Source organism: Rhinatrema bivittatum, chromosome 4 (genome assembly GCF_901001135.1).
Source record: "Rhinatrema bivittatum chromosome 4, aRhiBiv1.1, whole genome shotgun sequence".
Taxonomy (NCBI): Eukaryota; Metazoa; Chordata; class Amphibia; order Gymnophiona; family Rhinatrematidae; genus Rhinatrema; species Rhinatrema bivittatum.
Window position 1 is genome coordinate 344,085,820 of NC_042618.1, and position 23,513 is coordinate 344,109,332.

Genomic DNA, 23,513 nt, shown 5'->3' on the forward strand with positions numbered 1-23,513 from the left:
CGGTTTAGCTCACTTCTTTTTTTTACTCCTGGTCTATTTACATATCATTAGCTTCTCACATCTTGCAGTGACCCAACGTTTTTACATTAAATAAAACCCGAACTAAAATCTGATTTTAGCGCAGGTTTTATTACATTAGCCCCAATATGAGGAAAAATCCATTTGCAATGGCTACCAGTCATGTCTTTAATACAGAGCTGTCCTTAATGCATTGCATGGCACCCTGCTTGAACAAGCCCTACTCTGCCAGAAGGCACAAACTCTTTCCTGAAAGCTTATAAATGGTTTCCCACCAAACTCACAAGTGCTAGATTTATAATTGTTGCTGTAGCGTATATTTGCATATTGGAACTATTTGTAAAGTAGAAAAGACATTATTATAATTTCATACAAAACATCCTTTCCGTTAGTGGTGTGCAGCCTCAAAAAATGTTTAATGTTTATTCATTTCTGTTCCTGTGCAGTAAATGCAATAAATATTAAAAAATAGCCCCCCCACCCAACAAAAAAAAAAAAGGCCTCCCCTGGCCCCCTCACCCACTCCAAAAAAGTGCTGTGGCCAGGAAATACCCTGGCCTCCACTTACCCTGAGGGAAAGAAGGGAATATCCATTTCCCTCCTGCCCCTGCGTCATCTACTTCAATTGGTGCCGGTTGGCCCTGAGACCAGCGCCAGTGTTGTCAAAATGGCACGACAGATTTTATCTCCCATAGCCACAATGTCCGGCTCAGCAGTTCCCAAGCTGACATGACCCCTTACAGCCGCTTGAGTTTTCCCAAGATATCCACAAGGAATATTGGTGAGATCACATTGATCCACTCTGGAAGCCCAGTATATTCAAATTTATCTCATTTATATTCAGTGTCGAGGTCCAGAAAATCCAACCAGTTGTGCGATCACTAGGCCAGGTTTGGGAAGCCCCACTGCAGGTATAGGTCTTTTTTTTTTTCCAGGAGAGCTGCTTAAGGGAGTTAGTAGCTTAGGTGTTGGGTAGATGGAAGGTCTCGCCACATTATCAGGTACAAGCTAAGGTGGGGAGGATAATTTTCAAAGTGAGTTCCTGGGTAAAAATAATTTTACCACCCTAAACCGGCTCTCTGAAAATTACCCACCCTGAATGTGGGAGAAAATCTGGACCTTTAGTGCCAATGAGCGGAGGCCTTCTCGGGGGGGAGGGGAAGTTTAGGTCTCCAGAAGAAAAGTACATTTGTAAATTGCCCTGGTACCATCCATAAATGACATCACACTATTTTAGCATGAAATCAACCCTCCCCCCCCCCAATCACACTTCGTCACAAATCTCCAAACCCCCTTTCAATTATAATATCACAAACTTAGAATCCTCCCCCCCTTATATTAAGCTGCAATACTAAACTGCCAACAATTATCAGTTTGTGGTGTTTTTCTCAAGCAAAATAGCATTAGTACTGTACAAAGTTTAGGCATTCATCATGCACTGCAGTCAGTTTGTATTATAATTAAAACTGTTTAATGTTGCAAAATCAACTAAGACGCTGAACTGTTTTGCTGCAAGAATTATTGATCCTGCCATGGCGACAAAAAGTGATCTGCTATTGTGTAAACAGGGACGCTGCTGCCAGGAACATCATTTTCTGGAACAGATATTCCACATAGATCTAGATAGTCTTCATCTTGCCACGCCACACTTTCTACATTCTCTGCATGTGCAATGATCATCAGCAGCTCACATTGTTGATGGGCAGCCATTCGCAGTGACCTGACAATGTTGGTTGCAATTGCCCGATGTTTGTGTGTTGCTGTATGGCTTCTCAGCATCACTATAGAAGAAAAGAAATTGATGACATGTCTTGCATATGCTATCATTCCCTGTACGTACACAGATCAATCCAGACTCCTGGGTTTTGCACCCCTGCCAGCAGATGGAGACAGAGAAAGTTTCACTGACACTGTCACATAACCTGGTGTGCCACTTGCAGTCTATCAGTATTTCTCTGTCTCCAGCAGATGGAAGGTGATGTGAAACCTACAGTCTGGGGAAAAAAAAACAAAAAAGAGAAAGGAGTTTAGAGTTTAGTTGACTGCATACCCTCCCCTGAAGGTTGGTAGATCCTGGTGGTGCCATCCCTTCAGGTAGAGGAGTGGACCCGCAGAGGGAGGAGATGACTGGTAGGGCCAGTTCCCTTTCTTTCCTCCTACAGCCAAACAGCCAGAGCCTGCAGCCATCTCAAGGGAAGTTTTATTTTAAAAAAAAAAAAAAAAAAAAAGGGTTTAATTTTCCTTAATTTGTGGTTGTGCCAGTCGGGTCTGAGGCTGGGACTGAGCGGCCTATGGCTTCAGGGAGGTCGGGTGCATTAGGAGCCAGGTTTGACGGCATGTTTTTGGCAGGCAGGCTGGTGCGGCAGTGTTGGCTAGGGATGTGAATCGTTTTTTGATGATTTAAAAAATCGTCTGATATTTTTTAAATCGTCAAAAATCGTTAGAGTGCGCGATACAATAGAAATTTGCATGATTTATCGTGAAAAATTGTTACTCCTGTTAGTGTCCACTAACGGGAGTTATTTGGAGGGAGGGCGGGAAAACCGGCACACCAAAACAACCCCTAAACCCACCCTGATCCTATAAAACTAATCCCTTACCTTCCCCCACCCTCCCGAACCCCCCCCCCCCCCAAACTTTTTACGAGTACCTGGTGGTCCAGTGGGGGCGTGGGGACCGATCTCCTGCTCTCGGGCCATCGGCGCCATTTTGGCCGCCACTCAAAAATGGCGCCGATGGCCCGATAAAAAAGAAAACCCACCCGACCCTTTAAAAATAACCCCCTTAGCTTCCCCCACCCTCCCGATCCCCCCAAAACATTTAAAATTACCTGGTGGTCCAGTGGTGGTCCCGGGAGCGATCTTCCGTTCTCGGGCCGTCGGCTGCCACTCATAAAGATGGCGCCGATGGCCCTTTGCCCTTACCATGTGACAGAGAATCCGTGCCATTGGCCGGCCCCTGTCACATGGTAGGAGCACTGGCGCCGGCCATCCAGTGCTCCTACCATGTGACAGGGGCCGGCCAATGGCACGGATACCCTGTCACATGGTAAGGGCAAAGGGCCATCGACGCCATATTTATGAGTGGCAGCCGACGGCCCGAGAACGGGAGATCACAGCCAAAATGGCGTTGATGGCCCGAGAGCGGGAGATTGGTCCCCGCGCCCCCACTGGACCACCAGGTACTCGTAAAAAGTTTGGGGGGGGTTCGGGAGGGTGGGGGAAGGTAAGGGGTCAATTTTAAAGGGTCGGGCCTCACTAAAAAAAAATTAACGATGTGAATCGGAACCGATTCCGATTCACATCTCCACCGATCAGATTTTTTTCTCCCTCCAGCCGAACGCGATCGTTAAGACGATCGGACACACGATTCACATCCCTAGTGTTGGCTATGCCATGCGGTGGGTAATGCATGGCATGTGCGGAGACACACGCGCGACTCTCCCTCTCCGGTACTTTTTCCCACTGCCTCTCCGGGGGAGGGCAGTGCGGGGAGTGCAGATAAGGGCTCGGATAGATGGCATGCTTCAGTGGGGGGGGGGGGGGGGAGGGAGTTGAGCAGCCCAATGATGCCTTCCTGATTTCAGCGGGAATGGCAGCCATTTTGTCGACATTTGCTGCAACGACTGAGAAAGCCTGCAGGGACTTAGCCCTGTCCCCACTGCTGTCGCCGCAGATCAAAGTCCCTCAGAGCACTGGGGATCCCGGGAATCTCTGTTTGGCATGAGGCAGAAGACCTCCTGGATCTGGTCATGGAGGGTTTAAGGGGACCAGCTAAGGCATTCCTCTTCCATAAGTCCATGAAGAATTGGTCCCTTGGGCGTTTGCTCATATGTGGCCACTTCAGGTGGCCTTGCTGTCCAGGTGGAATCCCTTGTCACAACAGTTTCATCTACCGCTGCCACTTATGGAAAGTGCCAGGACGAGTCTGGAGTGGTGGCTTTGTTGGGACAATTTGGGTCGCAATGTGGCCGTGGAGGTTCCGAATTGGATAGTACGCTTGAGCGATGCCAGCCTTACTGGTTGGGGAGCTGAGTGTCAGACTCAAGTGGCATAAGGTCAATGTTCTCCGGAGGAAGCGTCATGGCCCATCAACCATCTAGAGACAAGGGTGGTCCATCTAGCATTGCTGGCTTTTCTTCCTCTTGTGCAGAGCAGGCCAGTAAGAGTGTTGTCAGACAATGCGACAGCGGTGGCTTACATCAACCAACAGGGCAGTACGAAGTCAAGCAGTGGTGTGAGAGACCCAGGACTTAGTACAATGGGCAGAAGAGCATCTGGAGATGCTGGCAGCTTCCCACATAGCCGGGTTGGATGGTGCCTTCTTTTCTTCCAAAAGTTGTTTCATACTTTCATTTGAATCAGTCTGTGGAGTTACCAGCCTTTACAAATCTGGATCCGACGGTTCCTTTGGATAAGGAGTTGAGATGTCTTGAAGTAAAGCGAGCGCTTTTGTGCTATCTGAAAGTCACTAATGATTTCAGGGTTTTTGATCATCTTTTTGTTCTCTTCATTCTTGGGGCGAAGAAAGGTCATAAGGCCTCCAAAGCTACAATTGTGCACTGGTTGAAGGAGGCCGTAAATTTGGTGTACATTTGTCAGGGCCGGTCAGTGCCTCAGGGTCTGAGAGCTCACTCGACTCAGTTGCGATATCCTGAGCTGAATATCAGTTAGTGTCGCCGAAAGAGATTTGCAGGGCGGTGACTTGGAAATCATTGAACACTTTCTACAGACATTACCATCTGGACATCCAGGCACTAGAGTCTAGGAACTTTGGTGAAAGTTCCTTTGAGCAGGTCTCTCGCAGTCACACCCGCTTTAGGGAAGGTTTGGTACATCCCAGGAGTCTGGACTGATCTGGGTATGTACAGGGAAAAGAAAACTGGTTCTTACCTTCTAATTTTCATAGTACCACAGATCAGTCCAGAGTCCCGCCCAGGTTTGCAGAGTCCACTCAATGTGTTTTTTGTATATAAGCTGAAGATGTTTTCTCAAGTGTCCTTGGGAGGCTCAGGTGATGGTTGTATTTTCTGATTTTATGGTTAAAGGATCATTCAGATTAAGTGGTTTTTCCATTTCCTCCTGCTCATTCAGCGGGAGGTGGTTTGGTGAGCTTACATTGTGTTATTCAGTACATTTCCATCTTGACTTGGGTACAGGTCAATACTGATGGACTGCAGGTGGCACACCCGGTTTTGTGACAGTGTCAGTGAAACTTTCTCTGTCTCCATCTGCTGGAAGGGAGGCAAAACTCAGGAGTCTGGACTGATCTGTGGTACTACAGGAGAGAAAATTAGCAGGTAAGAACCAATTTTCCTATACAGACTGATGGACAGTACAGGTCATATGGAATACAATGGAATATTGTAGCTGATCAATGAAGAATATGTTTCACCCTCAAACTCAAAGCTACAAAAAGTGATGGAAATTTGTGCATGGCTCCAATGTTGGGCATTCAGACACCCTAAGTCCTTCACTGTTGTGAACAATAGGTAAAGGAGTTGGAAGAAATCTATCTGTAATCACATTGAAATACGAATTTCTTGGCTTTGAGCAACACTTTTTGTCACCATATTTCACAATCTGCGTCAAGTACTGACTTGATCGCACATGTATATCCCACCAGTTTTGATCTCTTGACAAGCTCTGATTTGGCTGGCTCAATATATTCAGCAACAGTTGGATAAGTGTCAACTATCAATTGTGACCAAATTTCAGCCAAAGTCTTCCCAGCAAAACCAAAATTCTTTTCTTCAAGTTCTTTGTCAACAGTGTTACCTCTTTCGTCTAAATGACCTCCATAAGGATCATGAGGCAGGATCAGTCTGTTTAATTCTCTACTGTTTAGGTGCTGGAAGTTAGTACGGTTTTAGTATGGGAGGTTTTAACACATTGTAATGGTATTTCCATTTATTCATGACTTTCTGAGTATCAAGCCCACACCCAACACACATTATACTTCACCTAAGGTGATATGGGTTCCAAGTGTCTTTTTTGGGCTACAGTAAGAGTGACTAAACTTTGAGCCACAGCCCACCTTCAGTTCATTGGTAGGGAGATCATCGTGTGCACTTTTCTACCCGTACAAAAAGCAGGTGCAGGTTGCCAGTAGCAAGTTTCAAAGCCCAGTCTTTATCCATCCAAAATTGTCCCTTTTGTGACAGACACTGAAGAAAAGTCCAGGTATGTGATAACATCATGCTGGTGGTACTCTGCTCAGCCTTAGGCTCCCAAGCTCCATGTACCGGTAGTTCTCTTATACCACTGAATTTCCAAAAATGCAGAGAAGAGAATGGACCTGGGCCTGAAATTCTAAGGTTTGGAGTGGGCGAGCCTTTATGCTAGATTCAGCTTGCTGCTGGATGACAGAATGGGAAGGATGATGTTTTATGGTCCTTGTCTTCTTAGTTTCAGGGCCTTCAGGACAGATTGTGGCATTGATCCCGCTCCTGACCCTGTGCGTTGGCTGAGTAGGTAGCTGATGAGACATTGGTTTGTACAAACGGCTGCTTCTTATTTTAGGAAACTATATAAATATTCACTATGCAAAAGAAAAAAAAAAAAAGAAAGACTCACTTTTATGACCCTTCATCCTGTTTTACTATTCATACTGGTAAGAACAAAAAGAGAAATATTTTATTAAAATGACACCACCATCTTTAAAAATCAGCTTCATAATCTAGAAAAACTGGACAGGCGATGTCTGTTCCCCCTCCCCACCCCCCACTTTTTCCATCTTCCCAGTGCTTTCTTCCAGGTTCTACCACAGTCCAATTACATGTCCCCAGTGCCTTCCGTTTGCCATGCTCTCCTCTTCAGTGGAACATGCCGCTGAGGGATTTCACGGCATGAACAACCCTGCCCTTCCTCGCTTTTTGGTCTCCATTTCCATGATGTGCTAGGTGCTTGGTTAAACCTTTGGCAGAACTCTGCTCCCATGGGTGGCGCACTCAGCCAGGACTTGCAGACTGGAGCTTGGCTGGCTGCAGGATTAACTGATGAAACCTTCGCCCTGCTAGCTCTCAGCTTGAAGAGGGCAGACTCGGAGAAGGTACTGTACGTTCTTGCAAGAACCAGCTGTTTGGCTGGTGTCCACGCAGTTTTTTTCTCTGATTGCAGGTTCTCTCTCCCCTTCTGCATCTTCTTGTTCTCATTGATCCTCTTCTGCACTTGCTGTAGCCTATTCTCCAGGTGGCACACGTCCTCCAGGACTCTGTTAACTTGGTCAAACTGACGCAGCAAGTTATTCACTGCCGATGGGAGCCGCTCCAAGTGAACCCCCACGTCGTACATCTCAGGTGCAGGGCTGTCTGAGAGACCGAGCTCTTCAGAGCGGAAAGATCCAGATGAGATGGTGGATCCTGAGCAGGGGAAAGTGGTGCTTGCAGATGGCAGACGAGAGAGTTTGGAGTTCCTAGACGAGCAGGAAAGTATGGACTCCATCCCTTCAAACTTTACCTTATGACGGAACTGAAATGGAAACAAACAGGGTTATTTAATCCTATAAACCAGACCAGCTGTTACATAAACCAAAAGGCACTATGAATCAAGTTTCTTATAGTGTATGAGACACAGCACCATCCGTTTATTACTGGGCAAGGCATTCAATAAATGAATTTCCACTTTTAGACCATCAGGAAGTCCATGTCTGGCCTCCTGTGATATAAATGGGAAGATGGCACAGGAATACAGAAATCCAGGAAAGAGTGGGGGCCTTATTGCCAGAATAGAAAGGGCCTGCAGCCCAAGCTTGTTTAGAACACAAGCAGAATTCAGCTGCAGTGACAAAGCACCGAGTAGATGAAATCCAGATAGCCTAAGACTACAGCATCTCCTCCTCAACTCAGGAGAAGGAGGTCTACATAATGCATCCGGACTGGTTCATGCTTAAGTCTCTGGGTGATGGAGCTCCAGGATTAAGCGAATGTGGCAATGGAATTTGCTTTCTCACCTAGCTCATTGAAACCTCCAGTAACTTGGACTTTTGGCTTCTGGGCCTTACCTCTTTAGTTTTACTGAGCCCCATCCACAGCTTGAACCTCTTCACAAAGAATTCAATCATCTCGTAATCCTGTGGCTCGATGGCAGGCCGGTACATTTCAGCTCTCACGCCACGGTAACTGTGGAGTATGATGGCACATAGGAACCTGCTGCCAATCCAAAGCAAGCTGGCCACATAGCTGAAAATGTAAACACTGCCAAGGATGGGGGAGTTCTGCAGAAGGGGCCGAAGGTTGGTTTTCCCGCATAGTGCCAAAAGAAGAGAAGAGAATGAACAACCAACTGTTCTGAACTCTTCTACGGTGGCAGAAAACACCTATGAGGAAGAGGGGAGAATTAGTGTATTACAAGAAGCCTTGTGGCTGACTATTGTGGTCTGTATTCTGCAAAGTTCCAGGGCCATGTAAATGGCTGAATACCTTCAGGTGCTTGGACTGCAGCACTTTATCTCATGCCAGATCGGGGCGTAGTCAACTTTATCACATGGAGATGTGCGCCCCTGCGTTTATTTATTTATTTATTTATTGCAGAGCACTGAATTTTGCAGAATAGAGGCCTTCAAAAAGAAATACAAAAGAATTTGAAAAAGTCTTCTTTTTCTTCACACTCTACAATTGAAAAATATGGTTTATGGGTTGGGAGGAAGCCTCCCCTTGTCAGGGAAAGGAAAACTAGTTCTTACCTGATAATTTTCGTTCCTGTAGTACCACGGATCAGTCCAGACTTCTGGGTTTTGCCTCCCCACCAGCAGATGGAGACAGAGATGTTTTGACTGACTCTGCCCTATACCCTGAGGTGCCACCTACAGTCTGTCAGTATTTCTCTGTCTCCAGCAGATGGTGGAGATGCAAAACCTACATTCTGTAGTTAGTCATAAAAAAAAAAAAAAAAGATTAGAGGGAATTTTTGAGTTATACTTAGGAATTAGTTTATCTTTAAGAAAAAAAAAAAAAAGAGGAATTCTTTCAGCCTCCCAGGGGGTTGGGCAGGTCCTGAGGGGACCATACCCCCTGGTACTTGAGGCTGCTGGAGCTGCGGGTTGAGGAACCTGTTGCCAGCTGCGCACAGCGCTAGGGGTGATGTCAGGGAGCCTGGTTCACTCATCCCAGGAAGACCAGGACCCGCAGGGTCTTGCCGGTCAGGTTGTATTAAAAAAAAAAAAAAAAGTTGGCTTCTTGTTCTGCCTTTGTGCCAGACTCTCCGCTCCTCCTAACGCGTTTTGGCAGGGTTCGCTGCTTCTCCCTTTAATTGTTGGGGTTCCTGTGATGCCGCATGGTGCGGCCTGTCGATCCTGTGGGGACGCGCAAAGGTTTGTGTGCGTCCTGCCTCCCTGGGGAAGGGAGGGCACATCCAGGGCCATCGAAGACGGCATTTTGAGGGCCCGTAAGCAATCAGTGAGACAGGCGAGGCCGCAGCTCCCTATGGCAGATCCGTTCCCGCTGAGTGCAGGAACGAACATCATTTTGAATTCTTTTTGTGCAGTGGCGCAGGCCACAACAGGGGAGGGCCGATGGAGGATTTAGCAGGCGTGGTACAGGAGACCCCCTGGGGGGCTTCTGACCCCTCCTCCTCCTTTTCATCAGATTTCATTATGCTTCTTCATAAGGCCTTTAAGGCCAGAAAAGCAGCTAAACAAAATGCAGGAAGCTCCTTATTGGGCCACAATTCACCAGCTCCTATGAGACCCAGACCTCCGATGGGGGTTGAGAGGTCAAGGGTGACGTGCCCTCTTCAGACTGCATTGTCCCGCTGTGGGGCGGATTCATCCTCCGAGGCTTCTGAACCGGAGGAGCAAGAGCCGAGGTCCAAGCCTCCGCAGGGTGCAGGCCAGGATGGTGACCAGGAGCAAATTTCTAGCCGTGGATCCCATGTCGTGGAAGGCGATGATCCCAAGGTAGTCCGTCTCTTTCAAAAGGACGGGCTAGACCCCCTTATTCCCGCAGTTCTGGAAGAACTGGGCATTGACGTTCCTCAGGAAGATTCCTGGATGGGCTCTGTTGATCCGGTTATGTTGGGGCTTCGTAGTCTGACCACGTCTTTTCCTTTCCATCTTTCAGTCACTGACTTGTTTCAGGAATGGGACACCCCTGACTTGGGGTTGAAAGTCAGTAAGGCAATAGATAAGCTCTACCCTTTGCCCAAGGAGACTCTGGATCTCCTCAGAGTCCCTAAGGTGGATGTGGCAGTCTCAGCAGTCACCAAAAAGACCACCATCCCAGTGACGGGCGCGACGGCCCTTAAAGATCTTCAGGATCGTAAGCTAGAGCTTCAGCTTAAGAAAATATTTGAGATTTCAGTGCTGGGAATGCATGTGGCTATGTGCAGCAGTTTTTCTTTGCAGGCTGGCTTGCGCTGGGTGCAACAGTTGCAAGAGGACACATCTCTTTCGAAGGAGGAGGCAGTTCAAGTGGGGCAGCTTGAGGCTGCAGTTGCTTACAGCGCGGATGCCCTGTATGATCTCCTGAGAAGCTCGGCTAGATCCATGGTCTCAGCTGTTTCAGCTCGTAGACTACTCTGGTTGAGGAACTGGTCTGCAGATATCTCTTCTAAAGCTCAACTGAGTTCGCTACCTTTTAAAGGCAAACTCTTGTTCGGAAAGGACTTAGAAGATATGATTCAATCCTTGGGGGAGAACAAGGTTCATTGGCTGCTGGAGGATAGGCCCAAGTCGAGGGGGTCCTTTCCTGCTCTGCCATGTTTCCAAGGGAATCTGAGGTTTCGAACTTCCCGGACATTGGGCTCCTCGTTTAGGCGAGGTTCCAGCAGGCAGCAGTCCTGGACCCAGTTCTTTCAGGGGCATCGTTTCGGTAGATCCAGAACCCCTCAACCGACAGGAGGAGTTAAGTCCTCGCAATGAGGCAAGGCCGGTCCATTCCTCTGTTCCAATTGTAGGCGGCAGACTCTCTCTGTTCTATGAGGAATGAACCAAGTTGACTTCAGACCAGTGGGTTCTCAATGTAATAAGACACGGTTACGCTCTAGATTTTGCTCGTCTCCTTCGACAACACTTTCTAGTCTCCCCATGCTCATATGCAGAAAAGCTTCAGGTGGTGCGGGGCATTTTACAATGCCTACGCGACCTCAGAGCCATCATACCTGTCCCTCCAGTGGAACGAAGGAGGGGCCATTATTCCATCTACTTTGTGGTGCCCAAAAAAGAAGGAATGTTCCGACCCATTCTGGACTTAAAAAGGGTCAACCGCTGCCTGCGGGTCCCGAGGTTTCACATGGAGACCCTGAGGGCAGTCGTGGCTTCCATGCACAAAGGAGAGTTCTGTTGCGAACGTTGCTGCCCGACATCTCCACTCCGCCCACCTTACCGCATTGGCGACTCCCTCCAGGGTTGATGGAAGGCTGGCTGCCGCGGCGTCTTTCGACCATCCTCATCCGGCATCCCCGGACCGGCCCGACGCTGCGATCCACCAAGTTGACCTGATGCCTAGGAGCGTGCGGCGCCGCCTCAAGTACCAGAAGTGGCGCAAACCTCAGGGGCATCCCCCTGAGATGACATCATCCGCTTCAGATATTTAAAGGCCTCTGAATTGCTAACAACTCGAGTTAGCAAGGATAAGGATTCGTTCTATCTACGCTACTAAGCGTCCTCGGACTAACCTGGGGTACCCGCTCCTCGGGGGCCTCGTTCTCTCTTACTTTGTAGGTTGCAGTCTGGAACCGGTACTCGCTCCTTGAGGGCCCTCGTTCCCGGACTTCTTCAGAATTCACTTCTGCCTGGAAGTCATCGCTGCCTACTACATCTGTGAGTTAGCATCGCTCTCTCAGAGCTTTCCCTGGAACCAGGTACTCGCTCCTCAAGGGCCTACTTCATTCCAGCTCCTGGGCTTCTATGAGACATTGTGTGAGTGTTACCATCAGGTGCGGTACATGAACTCTGCATACCCTGCCTACTCACGATATTTCAGTTTCTCTACAGCTCAGACTCCAGGGATCGCTGTTCCAGTATCTGAGGGACTACAGCCCAGCTGGGCATTCCAACTCACTACTGCCATCTCTGGTGGTTCAGTATACTGTCTAATAAAAGAACTAGTGTGTGTCTGTCTCCTAACTCTGAGCCTGACCGGCGGTCCCTCTCGGGATCTTCCCCCGGGGGCGTGGTCATCTGCCACCAGCCCAAGGATCCACCCACAACTCTCCTAAATAATAACAAGTTCCTAGCGTCACTGGATCTGACCGAAGCGTATTTACAAATCGGGATCCAAGCCGACCATCAGAAGTTCCTGAGGTTTTGTTCAGGGAGTACACTTCCAGTTCTGTGCTCTGCCGTTTGGAATTGCCACAGCACCCAGGACTTTTACCAAAGTGATGATTGTGGTGGCAGCACAACTCTGGAAGGAGGGATTCTTTGTTCATCTGTACCTGGATGATTGGCAGATTCAGGTAAAGTTGGAGTCTCTCTGCTGCTCGGTGGTGCACCAAGTGCTTCAGCTGTTGTGGTCGCTAGGTTGGGTGGTCAACCTAGACAAGAGTCACCTAGTTCCCTCCCAGTCCTTGGAGTTCCTGGGGGTCCTGTTCGACACGTGACTGGGAGGAGTTTTCCTCACAGAGGAGCGAATCATCAAGCTGCAGGGACAAGTTCGAGCATTGTTGTGCAAGCGTCTTCCCAAGATCTGGGATTATTTGCAAGTCCTTGGCTCAATGGCTTCTACCTTGGAGCTAGTCCCGTGGGCCTTTGCTCTTATGAGACCTCTTCAGTCAGTGTTGCTTTCCCGTTGGAACCCGGTATCCGAGCAATTTCACTTTCCTCTTCCTCTTACGGACTCTGCATGTTCCAGTCTTGATTGGTGGCTCCTCTCAGACAATTTGCGCTGCGGGCTAGCCTTAGAAGTTCCCACTTGGACGGTGGTTACCACAGATGCAAGTCTCACTGGTTGGGGAGCGGTTTGTCAGGAGAGATCTGTGCAGAAACAATGGTCACCTGAGGATTCCCGGTGGTCGATCAATTGTTTGGAGACCAGAGCAGTGAGATTGGCATTACAGGCCTTTCTACCACTTCTGCAGGGGAAGTCAGTCAGAGTTCTTTCCTACAATGCGATTATGGTGGCTTACATCAATTGCCAAAGATGAATCAAAAGCCAGCTGGTGGTGATTGAAGCACAGCTGTTGATTGCCTGGGCAGAGCAACATCTTGTCAGCATTGTAGCTTCTCACAGGAGTCTGGACTGATCCGGGTATGTACAGGGAAACACAGCTTTAAGAAATTTCAAGTATGACTATGGAGACAGAATCCATACTCAAGTCAGGACCGAGGGTCCACTGGGGGAAAAGAGGCCAAGATTTGTTTCATATATAGACAGTTCCTCTGTGGAGATGCTTCCACTGTAATGAGGCTGAGGACCATTAATGGAACACAGTGAAGAGATTTTCATTTTCACCCTAACTGCTAAGAAGTGAAGGAAAGCCAGTGATCAGCTAGGGCCTTCAGCATGCAACAGGAAGTAACTGGGGCAGGCTAGATGGACCCTAAGGTCCTTAGCTGCCATCATATTCTGTGTGTCCATTCTAACACCAATCAGGGTAAAGCTTTAGTTCTGTACATATGAGACTCTTGCCCACAGCATTGTAAAGCAGTGAAGCTGCATCTTTAGCATGTTGAAATGACTAACATTAACCAGCTTGTGCTTTCTCCCCTAGGATTCCTCTCATACAATTACCAGGTATCCACACTGGGCGTAGATGAGGATGAGAAAGAAGAAAAGGCAGGTGGCAGCAAGCAGATCTCCCATGGCATGCTGGAACGTCTTCTCGAAAGCAGACCACCTCCTGACAAAACGCAGCTGCCGAACAATCTAAAGGGGGGGAGAGATTCACAGGAAGGGTGAGCATTTAGCTCCATGGTAAAGGGGGGGAGGGGCTGATCCAGTCCTGCATTTTCCTCACCGCATGCATGAAGATTTAGTTCTGCTTTTCCTTAAAGAAAAAAAACAAACCCAGGACTATTATCTCCCTGCATGCAATGGGATAACACCAGGACTGACTCTGCTTGTCCCCATGAGATAAGGCTACAATGTCATCCTAGTCTTAGGGGAAGACCCAGATCATCATGGTACTATGATTTTGTGTTTGGTAAGATGCTAGTGTCCCAAGCAATACCAGGTCAGTAAGCAGAACAAGTGAGCAGTCACATTTTTAGTGCAAATTCAAGGGATCCCCAGAATTACCATATGACCCAGCAGCTAGAGGAAACTTAGAACAAGTTCTGACATTTTGACACACCCTCCTGGTCCATATTTACACCTGGAGTACCAATTTCAAATGTAAAAATGCAGTACTACGAATACCACATTGCACTGGGATGTAAATTAAAATAAACACAGCTGGTCAAAAGTCTTATTCCAGAAGCAAGGTCATAGGATCTTTCCTGTGAAACAGCTCAACAGATTCCTTTCACATAAAAACAAATTACATTTCTGGCTCAGATCCATCCCATATCCTTCAAAGATGTAAACCAGGGCATCCCAAATCTGTTCCGGAGAACCTGCTGCCAAATAGTCAAGGTTTTTGCAACAAATAAGCAGAAAGTAAATTTGTATGTTCTGGATCTCCCATGTATGCAGATTTATCTCCTGCATATTCATTGTGGATATCCTGAAAGCCTGACAGGCTGTGGATGAAATCCCTAGGACAGGTTTGGGAAGACCTGATGTGAATCTTGTCTGCCCACATGTGCGCATCCCATACCCTCAGCATGGTGACCATCAAGAGAACAGCAGAAAGAGCCATCTCTGTCCGTGCTAGTATCGCCACCTCATAGAAACTGGTGAAGGCTTGACGATTTTGTCGGTGCTTTTCCAGCCGCACATCTGCCATCCAGACATAAGCAAAGTGCGAAAGGCCAACAGCAACAGAAAGCAGCACCAGGAGCAGTTGGACCCAGCATCTTCCCTGCCCTGGATAGAGACCTCCATCGCGGGACAGAAGCAAGAGCTCTGGCATGAGGAAGCCCGCACTGAACAGAAGCAGAGAAACCTGAAAAAGCCCAAGAGGAAGGAAAGGTAATATTTCAGGATATCTCTAATGAAATGCAATACAAAGATGGCATCAAAGCTGCAGATCAAGATGACATTATACTGGTACAAACAAAATAGCAAGTAATCATGAATAGATTTTGCCCAGTAGGACATCCATTCCAAATCACCAATGTCTCCTCTTTTAATTGGAAATGGGACTCTCTCTCTATTCTCTGCTGTACCATTACAGAACACACATCTGGAATTAACCCAACCACTTACTGTACTATCTGCAACCAGGAAGCAAAGACTATTTCTTGTGGTATCCATGGTGATCACATCCTGACACAGTCTCTTGCTGTTGATGTTTGTTCAGACATTTAACTGTCCTTTGAATTTAGAGTACCATTATTCACACAGGTTCTGAAGCCCTTTTACCAATTTTACTTTTCTCTTCTATGCTCGGTAGCTCATGACCATGGTGTCTAGTTCTCAGGGGCTATGACCGGCTTGCCTTTGTGGAAATATAGAAATATGATGGCAGAAAAAGACCCTACCATCTGTCTTTTCTGCCCATCCACACAACTGCTTAGTTCTACAATCCCTACCACTCTCTCAGAGATCCTCTGTGCTTGTCCCATGCTTTCTTGTCTTCCGCCACCTCCCTGGGAGGCTGCTCCATGCATCCACCACCCTTTCTGTAAAAAGGTATTTCCTTAGATTACTCTCCAGTCTACCCCCTTTCACCCTCATCTCATGGCTTCTCATTCCTGAGATCAGATGTTTGTCTAGCAAGAAAGCTGTGACCAATGCTTCCACAGGCTGGTGGATAATATTAAATGCTCTGAATTAGCACAGAACACTCTAGCCAGAAATCTGCCACTTTTCTTTTTTAAATTTCCAGTTTTCTCCTGCTCTTCAAGCTCATTTGCAATTGAAGCTGGGATTCAACACCATAAGCCTTCATTGGCAACCAACCACAAAGATTTTCCCCTGTTCTATAACTCCTCCCAACTCACTGAGCTCAGTCATTGGCACGACAGTCCTCAGCCAGTGGCCACACATCGGCTCCTTCTGGAGCTCGGCAGTTATGGGCCCTAAATCCAGCCACTAGGTCTTGCCATTGTGCAATGACCGGGGGACGGGGGGGACGGGGGGGGACGGGACTGTGAATGCAGCCCCAGCAGGCCTAGGAGCAGAAGATCCGGGCTGGGAATCTAACCCACTTGCCCAGCCCTGCCACCAGGCCATGTTTTCACAATCAGAGCCACCTACCACCACGGCAAGGGGGAAGTCCAGGCCCTTGCTCAGCTGCAGCATGTGAAATGGGAGGATGGTGAAAGTGGGGATGGCCGTTCCAACTTGTGGGAATTCAAACAAGAGGGTGACAGCCGCATACAGATTCACATCGGCATTATACTGAGTGAACTCCACAAAGACAGCCTTGCTCCTGTGAGAGGTCGGAGGATGAGACAAAGAAAGGTCAAGAGAGGAAAAAAAAAAAAAAGAGAATAGTATAATTAGCTGAAATTCTGGAATTCTCCAGTGTATACTCAGAGACTCATCATAGCCCAGTTATTAAGACAGATAACCTGCTCTTGAGGGCTAGAAATAAAAAGTAAACACCCTCAGTTTACAAATGACTTTATTCATATATTATTTTATTTATTTAATACATTTATATACCACACAATCGGCCAAGATTTAGGGTTAGAAGCTCAGAAGTAGACTTGTCTTCCATTCTAACGACATTCTTGAGTTTCAGTTTTTTTAACAGAATGAAAAACCCTGTGGGAGTGAAGGGTCCTCACTCTTTGCTACTGCACAGATAGAGGCCGAGCGCGGTGGGACAGTACTGGGGTGATGGAATTTTCCCGTGCAGGGCGGCATGCAAATGCTTCCTCCTACCCTCCCTTTCCTTGTGCCAGGGATGGGCTGCTAAAGATAGCGGGTGAGTAATTCTGAAATGTTAAACTGTACAGCACCTTGGAAGCCTGCTAGGGTGAACAGAAATTATTATAAGTCCCTTTACTGGGCTGTGAGTGATTCCTGTTTTATTGTATTAAAGGGAAGACAACATAAGGATTCTTCAAACAGCAAAAGAAACCCACTAGATCTGTCACGTTATTACAGACAGTGCTACACTGTACCTTTTGCTGATCCAGTAACTTTCTCGAAGCTCCCTTAGGATCCTTTGTGCTTCTGCAGAGCTGTTCCCAAGCTGCTGCCATGCATCCCCATTATTACTGTAAACTCCCAACTTCCCCCAGAACCAAAATCTAGAAACAGAGAGAGAGAGATGGAAGGAGAAAACACAGGAAATGGCATCCCGGTATCGACACTCAGAGAATACCGCAGAGACGAGAATATCAAGCAAGTCACTGACTTCAGAGTTGCCAACTGACGCCATATTGTCAGAACAGGTGGATCCAGCTCTGGCTTTACCCCACTGCATGCATGCACTGTAGTTTGATTTCCCCTAAGGCAAGCACGGCTACAAATCCATGCATGTAATGTGGTAAAACCAAGACTGGATTGGCCTGCTCTGCCAAAATGGAGCCTATCTGTAATCCTATCTAATCCCAAAGTTTAGAGAGCAAGGCTGATGCAGGCATTTGGGGGATCTGAACCATTTACAGAAGGGAGAAATAAAACGGAGAAGCACGGATCCTGAGACAAACCACACAGGTGCATCATCAATCTCACCAGGTTCAAAGCAGCAGGGAAACACTAAATTGAAACATGAACTGAGCATACATGCTTCAGAGGATAAACCCCAAAAGGCAGAATGCCTGAAAAATAATTAAGAAAGGCCATCATAACACACCAGACCAGAGGGGCTCACTAATGGAACACGTGGCATCCAAGGTCATCCCAACATTGTACAATAAAGTATTACCCAGCTGAGTGCAACACAAAATTGCGACCAGGCTTACCCCATGTCATGTGATGAGTTTGAAAGGCTGGGATTGGAGCATGGATCTGCAACTGTCCAGCCCTTCTGAAAAATCTCTTCTCTGGGGTCCTTGGAGCCACAGGGAGGGCAAGGGCTGTTATCCGTCTGCAAACTGGTGGTGGCGGTGAGAAAGGCAAGTGCGGGCAAGGAGGGTCCTGAGGAGAGAAGGAATGGGAAAAAAAAGTGACAAGATCTCTTTTCAGATCAGAAGCAGATACCATTTATTTTTGACCGTTGTAGAATATTTTATTTTGAATTCTACATGAAACAGAAAAGTATGCCCACTATATATTGAATGCATGATCCCATACAGAAAAATCTTGACACTTTACCATTCATGGACCATTCATAACTCAATCTTTAGGAGAATCTCGGCTTACCACATTAATTACAGAACTTAATATAGAAACCTGGTCGGTGTATATTAATAATAGACAAAATAATAAATTCACCTAAGAGGCGCTATGATATTATAAATTTTCAATCATATATATAAATAAGATATGTACTTGTGACCTTCATATAAAGAGATACTATGCACTCATTTGTCTGAATGTCTGACTTTTAGTTTCCGTGCGTCAGCAGATATAATCATCTGTCACTTGTCATTTTTTTAAATTTTAAATTGCAGATAAAAACTTCTCTGATCGAAGAGAACTTCAATGTCTGTAGTCTCTTTAGATACAGGACTGACAAGGGCAGTGTTTCGATGATGTCATATAATTGTATTGAACTCCTGTCAGCATCCCAGATTGATTATGTCACCTCATAATTACAGCAGGGGCCTGGACTAGCATAAGGGAGTCCACTTATCCATCTATACACATGGATCAGGTGGCCTGAAAGTTGGTAGGAGGGTCTCCGAGGTGGGAGGGCTCCTGCCGAAGTACAGCCAAATCGGCAGAAGGAGAGGGATCCTGGTCCACATGGTAGGAAAGCGGCGGCATCCAAGTACCTTTCTACTTGCCTTTATAAGCAGCTATGATCCTCCTCCTCCATCTCCCACAATCATTCAGGTTGCTTTTACCTGCCACTTTCAAGCACACAAATAATGAAGTCTGTTGCCACTTCCACTCTGATACAGCGATACGGTCATCGGCTTGGCGTTTGGAAGCAGGTCGCACAGGGTTCTGAAGCCCACCCACACCCCTCACCCCAGTGCAGTTATCCTTTCCCCCCCAAGATTTGTAACCTCACCAAGGGGCAGGTTCAGGGCGGAGCACTCTTGGCGCAGACGTGGCACCCCCACCAGAGTCATCCTGGGATTGTTGTACAGGTGAGCAAGTAATGCTGACCCCATCCACTGAAACATGTCATCCACACTGTAAAGAGAATAGAAGACATGGAGCAAGGATGGCAAGAAACAAAACAAAACAAAAAAAAAACCCCGCCACCTGACATCTGGCAGGACACCACCAGGTACACCACACAACCACCTCAGCCACACCCCTATCCCGTCATGCACGGGCAAACCTGACACTGCTGCTCACACACATCGGCTTCACTCATTGCGTCTTCACCTCTGAACTGCGGTAAAGTTCATCTCATTTCCAGTTGTTGCAGTGATGGACTGCCTAATGGCAGTGTGCAGGAGCCGGATGTTGGTGTCACAGAAACAGCCCTGGTAATTCAACATCAGCACCACCAGAAGGAAGAGCATATAGACAATGCAGTTCTGAAGAGAGGAATGCATGGGCCGTGTTTTAGGTTTTGTGAAATTTTCGCCTTTCACTTCTCAAGCGACGATCAATCTGATTTTCTAGCTGGCATTTGAAACAGAATCTGTGCTAACGGCTACACTGTGTGTGTGTTCCCGATCTTTACAAGTACTCAGAAAATCACCCACTGGACTCAAATCTGCCATTGGAAGTTTCTGGCTATAACCGGCCTGTTACAAAGCCCTTTTCTGGTTCGATTTGAAAGCCAAGGCCTAGAATCAGAACTGGAATGAGACAGTTTAAATGATTCCTCTCTCCTGGGCTTAAGGTAGCCATCTGGCTGCAGGCCACACAGAAGAAGGGTAGTCAGGTGGGCTATGTTTGGGGGGGGGACCCTCCCATTTTAATTAAAAAACATCTTTATTTTTTGACTGTTCTGCATAATATCCCGTTCAAGTCAATGCAGTCAAAGGCTTCTGGGAGATGTTCCAGATGAAGGACTTGGGACATTGAGGTGGTAAATCAGAGTTAAGTCACCTGTTCTCCTTATGAACTGGAACCAAGTAGTCATCACCAGCAGCAAGCTTGAGAGTGGGGGGGAAGGGGCTGTACAACAGCGACACACTTCCTGCCATCTTGGAATTTCTGTAACAGTAAGCTCTTGCTGAAGGCAGAGCTTTAGAGGAGAGGAACAGGTAGATGGCTTTTACCCTCATTAGTGTCCGCAGAGCTCGGACTTTCCTTGCTTCTTCCTTGGCCTGAAGAAGTCCGTAGCCGTAAGGTGCCCGCACTTTCCCGATGCACTCTGGCATCTTCTTGATCAGAGGCTCCTCCACCAGCCCCTCCCCTTCACTCTCCACCGGCTTCGTGACGAGGGCGGCACGCAGAGCCTCAAGGAACACCTGCAAGAGAAACAATATGAGACACATTTAGCCCTTCGGAAACAAAAGTCCCAAGTTACTTTTTCCAGGAGATTTTTTTTCCTGCATGTACGGTATTTGTGTGAAAAATGTTTGCCACTCCTGAAGCTGCAAGAAATTAATAGTGTGGCTAAAGAAGTGCTCTTTTAAAAAAGTGCACACAAACAAACTTGTGTTTTTTTAAAAACATTTTGTCTTACTTTTACTCGACCCTTAAATCTGGCCCAAAGAGAGAAGGACCTTTAGAGAAAACAAAGTTGCTTACTTATAACAGATGTTCTCTGCGGACAGCAGGACAAAGCCAGAAGAGTGGATGATGATATCCCTGCGGCTCCGGGATCAGGTTCTGTTCCTCTCACACCTCAGAATTTTCCAGTAGTGTTTCTGAGCATGCATGGGTCTTGCTGCATTAGCATCACCGCGCACATCTCAATCTATTACCTAGCTTTTACAGCTTTCCGGGGAGGAGGAAGGGATTCTGTGGTGGTTTGTCCTGCTATCCATGGAGAACATCTGTTACAGGTAAGTAAGTTTGCTTTCTCCGCGGAGAAGCAGCACAATACAGCCATACAAGTGGGGATGCCTAAGCTAAGGGAGTGGAGGAATAGCTTAGTGATTAGAGCAGCGAGCTGCAAACCAGAGAAGATAGGGATTAAATCTCACTATTTCTTTTGACCTCCACTGTCTCAGGTAATATCTTAGGGGGTCATTTACTATAGTGCTATATTTTACCACTGGAGGGGGGGCTTATTCCCCTGATATCTGACCCCCCTCCCCAGCAAATATCATAGCCGTCTCCCTGCAATACTTTATATCATGGAAAAAACCCAGAATAAAATATATTGCATATGATGGCAGCCCACTTCGCCCAGAGCTGTCATTGTGTTAAAGGGCCACATGGCCCATAAATAACCCTCTCTCCCAAAGTGCAAAAATCTCCCCGCCCACCCCCAGGGTCTGGGTTAGAGACGCAGCTTTAAAAAAAAGTTAAAAAAAAAATAGAACTGAAAGTCATGCGGTGACACCCCATCCCCCCGTTCCGACGTCGATGTATTAGTTCCGTGACTCTGCTTTTGCGCCAATGTCTCGGTACCGTGTCCTTTTGGCGCCGATGGTTCTGCGCTATGGAGCCTTTGCGCCGAGGACTTTCCACCCAGATGTGTCCTCACTGATAGCTCCACGCTGTATCGTTTTCGCACTGATTGACTTGCATCAAGACTAGCAGCACCGTGATTTCTCAATGCAGTTTTCCTTTTCAAAAACAAATTTGACGAAGAATTTGACTCGCTCTTTCAGGATCGTGTTTACCTTTCAGTTGGATATGATAACTCGTATTTTAATTTGAGATCTTTGTAGACAGGTGCCCGCAGGGATATCTTTCCACAGGGCTCACAACTTTCTATGTAATGGTCTGGTCCCAGATATCTTGGACAAAGATCATGTAGGGCTTTACTGCCCATTTTATGACGACAGATTTGGCACAGTTAGAAGGACTTTTCCCTTTTTTCCCTCCCCATTTTTCCTTCCTATGCTGCCATAATCCAACACAGTAAGGCTGGAGAGAGAACCCTGTCTGACCATTCGTGATCGCAGATGAATTAGACTGAAGCAATAATGTGCGTGGTAATGCTAATGTGGGAAGTCCCTCATATACTCAGAAACACTTCTGGAAAATTCCGAGCTGTGAGAGAACAGATACCAATCTCAGCGCTGCTGGATGACGTCACCCACTTGTGTGGTGGTTATATTGTGTTGCTTGTCCACGGAGAAAGACTTTACTATGGCCCTTTACCTTCAGTGGCTCCAGCAAGACAAAGGAGGTAAGGAAGGAGAAACCCGTGGAAATAAACCACATCAAGGCAGTGCTGTCAGGGACAGAGTAGCCATAGACAACCGTGAGACCAAAACAAGCTGTCAGGAAGAGGAAGAGGAAGGCGTAGGTGACTGACAGCATCCAGTGCGGGAACAACCATCCGGGTGGCCTCCGTGCTATGCCTGCAAACAAGACCAGTATTAGGGACCAAGAAAAAACACCTACTGTCCCGTATCAGTACTGGCCCTGAGAGAACAGGCACACCCCTGAGAGGCCAGTCTACTAATGTGCATTAACAACATATATTAATACGCGCTACTTAGCTTGTGTTAACAGACCATATCAATGACCTGCAAATAAGTTTTGTGTAAATTAACTAGCGTTAGAGTTAGTGCATTAACATGACTGTTGGTGCAAAAACTTAACTATGCCAAGTTGTTTGCATTAATGGATTCCTGTTCACTTTTACATGTTTTTAACGTGTTATTTTTCTATGTGCTAATATGTAATGAGCTGTTTTTCGTAGTTTTGCATCTTATTAACACAGCATAGGTTTTTGCATTAAAACTCTCACGAGCTAATTAATGCATATTGATAGCATTGTTAACATGTGTAAACTAGATTGCGGGAGCTAATGGCACATTTGACCCTCACTAAAGCTTGCAAAAGCATTGGTATATATTTAGTACACTGGCGTCTTTGAGAACAAAATAAGCCAATGCAAGCCGGGGAGGGAGTGCCACCTAATCTAGGAATGGGAGAGTTAGTCCGGATTGCTTGACTTCTCTTTAAAAGCATTTTGGATTTTTTTTTCAATGCAAACTTTTTGACATTCAAACTGCAAAAGCTAGCCTATCGCACCTACTCCCTATGGCCTGGAGTTCACAACCTCACCTTAGAGGTCTTGGGCATGGCTGAAAACAAGATCAAGGAACAGAGACATGGACAGAGATCTCAGTGCCAGAGCTGGGAGTCTGTGGACTATTGATCAGAATGTGTGAACCATAACAGCCCCTCATCGTTCTGGGTGGCAGTCAATTGCACATCAATGGCTCCATTTTTTAAAAAAGCAATGGCTTCCAAATTTGTCCTGATGAACAGCCCCCCCCCCCCCCTCTCCCAAGCCAGTCAGGTTTTCAGGATATTGCAATGAATATGCATGAGATACTTTTGATGCGAGCTA

At 47.0% G+C, this 23,513-nt stretch overlaps 1 protein-coding gene across 3 annotated transcripts in view; it reads right to left on the reverse strand.

Annotated features, from left to right (window-relative positions):
- Nucleotides 1–565: 565 nt before the first annotated feature.
- The window catches only part of LOC115090923 (polycystin-1-like), a 172,649-nt gene continuing 149,701 nt past the window's right edge, over nt 566–23,513 (reverse strand). The window contains exons 37-49 of one of the 3 annotated variants that reach the window (XM_029600605.1): nt 22,310–22,512; nt 20,308–20,499; nt 19,460–19,614; nt 19,137–19,261; nt 17,920–18,094; nt 17,134–17,262; nt 16,259–16,433; nt 14,715–15,002; nt 13,688–13,822; nt 8,020–8,334; nt 7,476–7,487; nt 6,594–6,627; nt 566–1,799 (exon numbers count right to left, since the gene is read on the reverse strand). In XM_029600605.1, coding sequence (XP_029456465.1) covers nt 6,619–6,627; nt 7,476–7,487; nt 8,020–8,334; nt 13,688–13,822; nt 14,715–15,002; nt 16,259–16,433; nt 17,134–17,262; nt 17,920–18,094; nt 19,137–19,261; nt 19,460–19,614; nt 20,308–20,499; nt 22,310–22,512 — 1,913 coding nt within the window. In that variant the 3' untranslated portion in view covers nt 566–1,799; nt 6,594–6,618. Of the gene's footprint in view, nt 1,800–6,593; nt 7,488–8,019; nt 8,335–13,687; nt 13,823–14,714; nt 15,003–16,258; nt 16,434–17,133; nt 17,263–17,919; nt 18,095–19,136; nt 19,262–19,459; nt 19,615–20,307; nt 20,500–22,309; nt 22,513–23,513 lie in introns of those variants that run through there. The other 2 variants (XM_029600604.1, XM_029600606.1) reach the window with 2 other exon arrangements.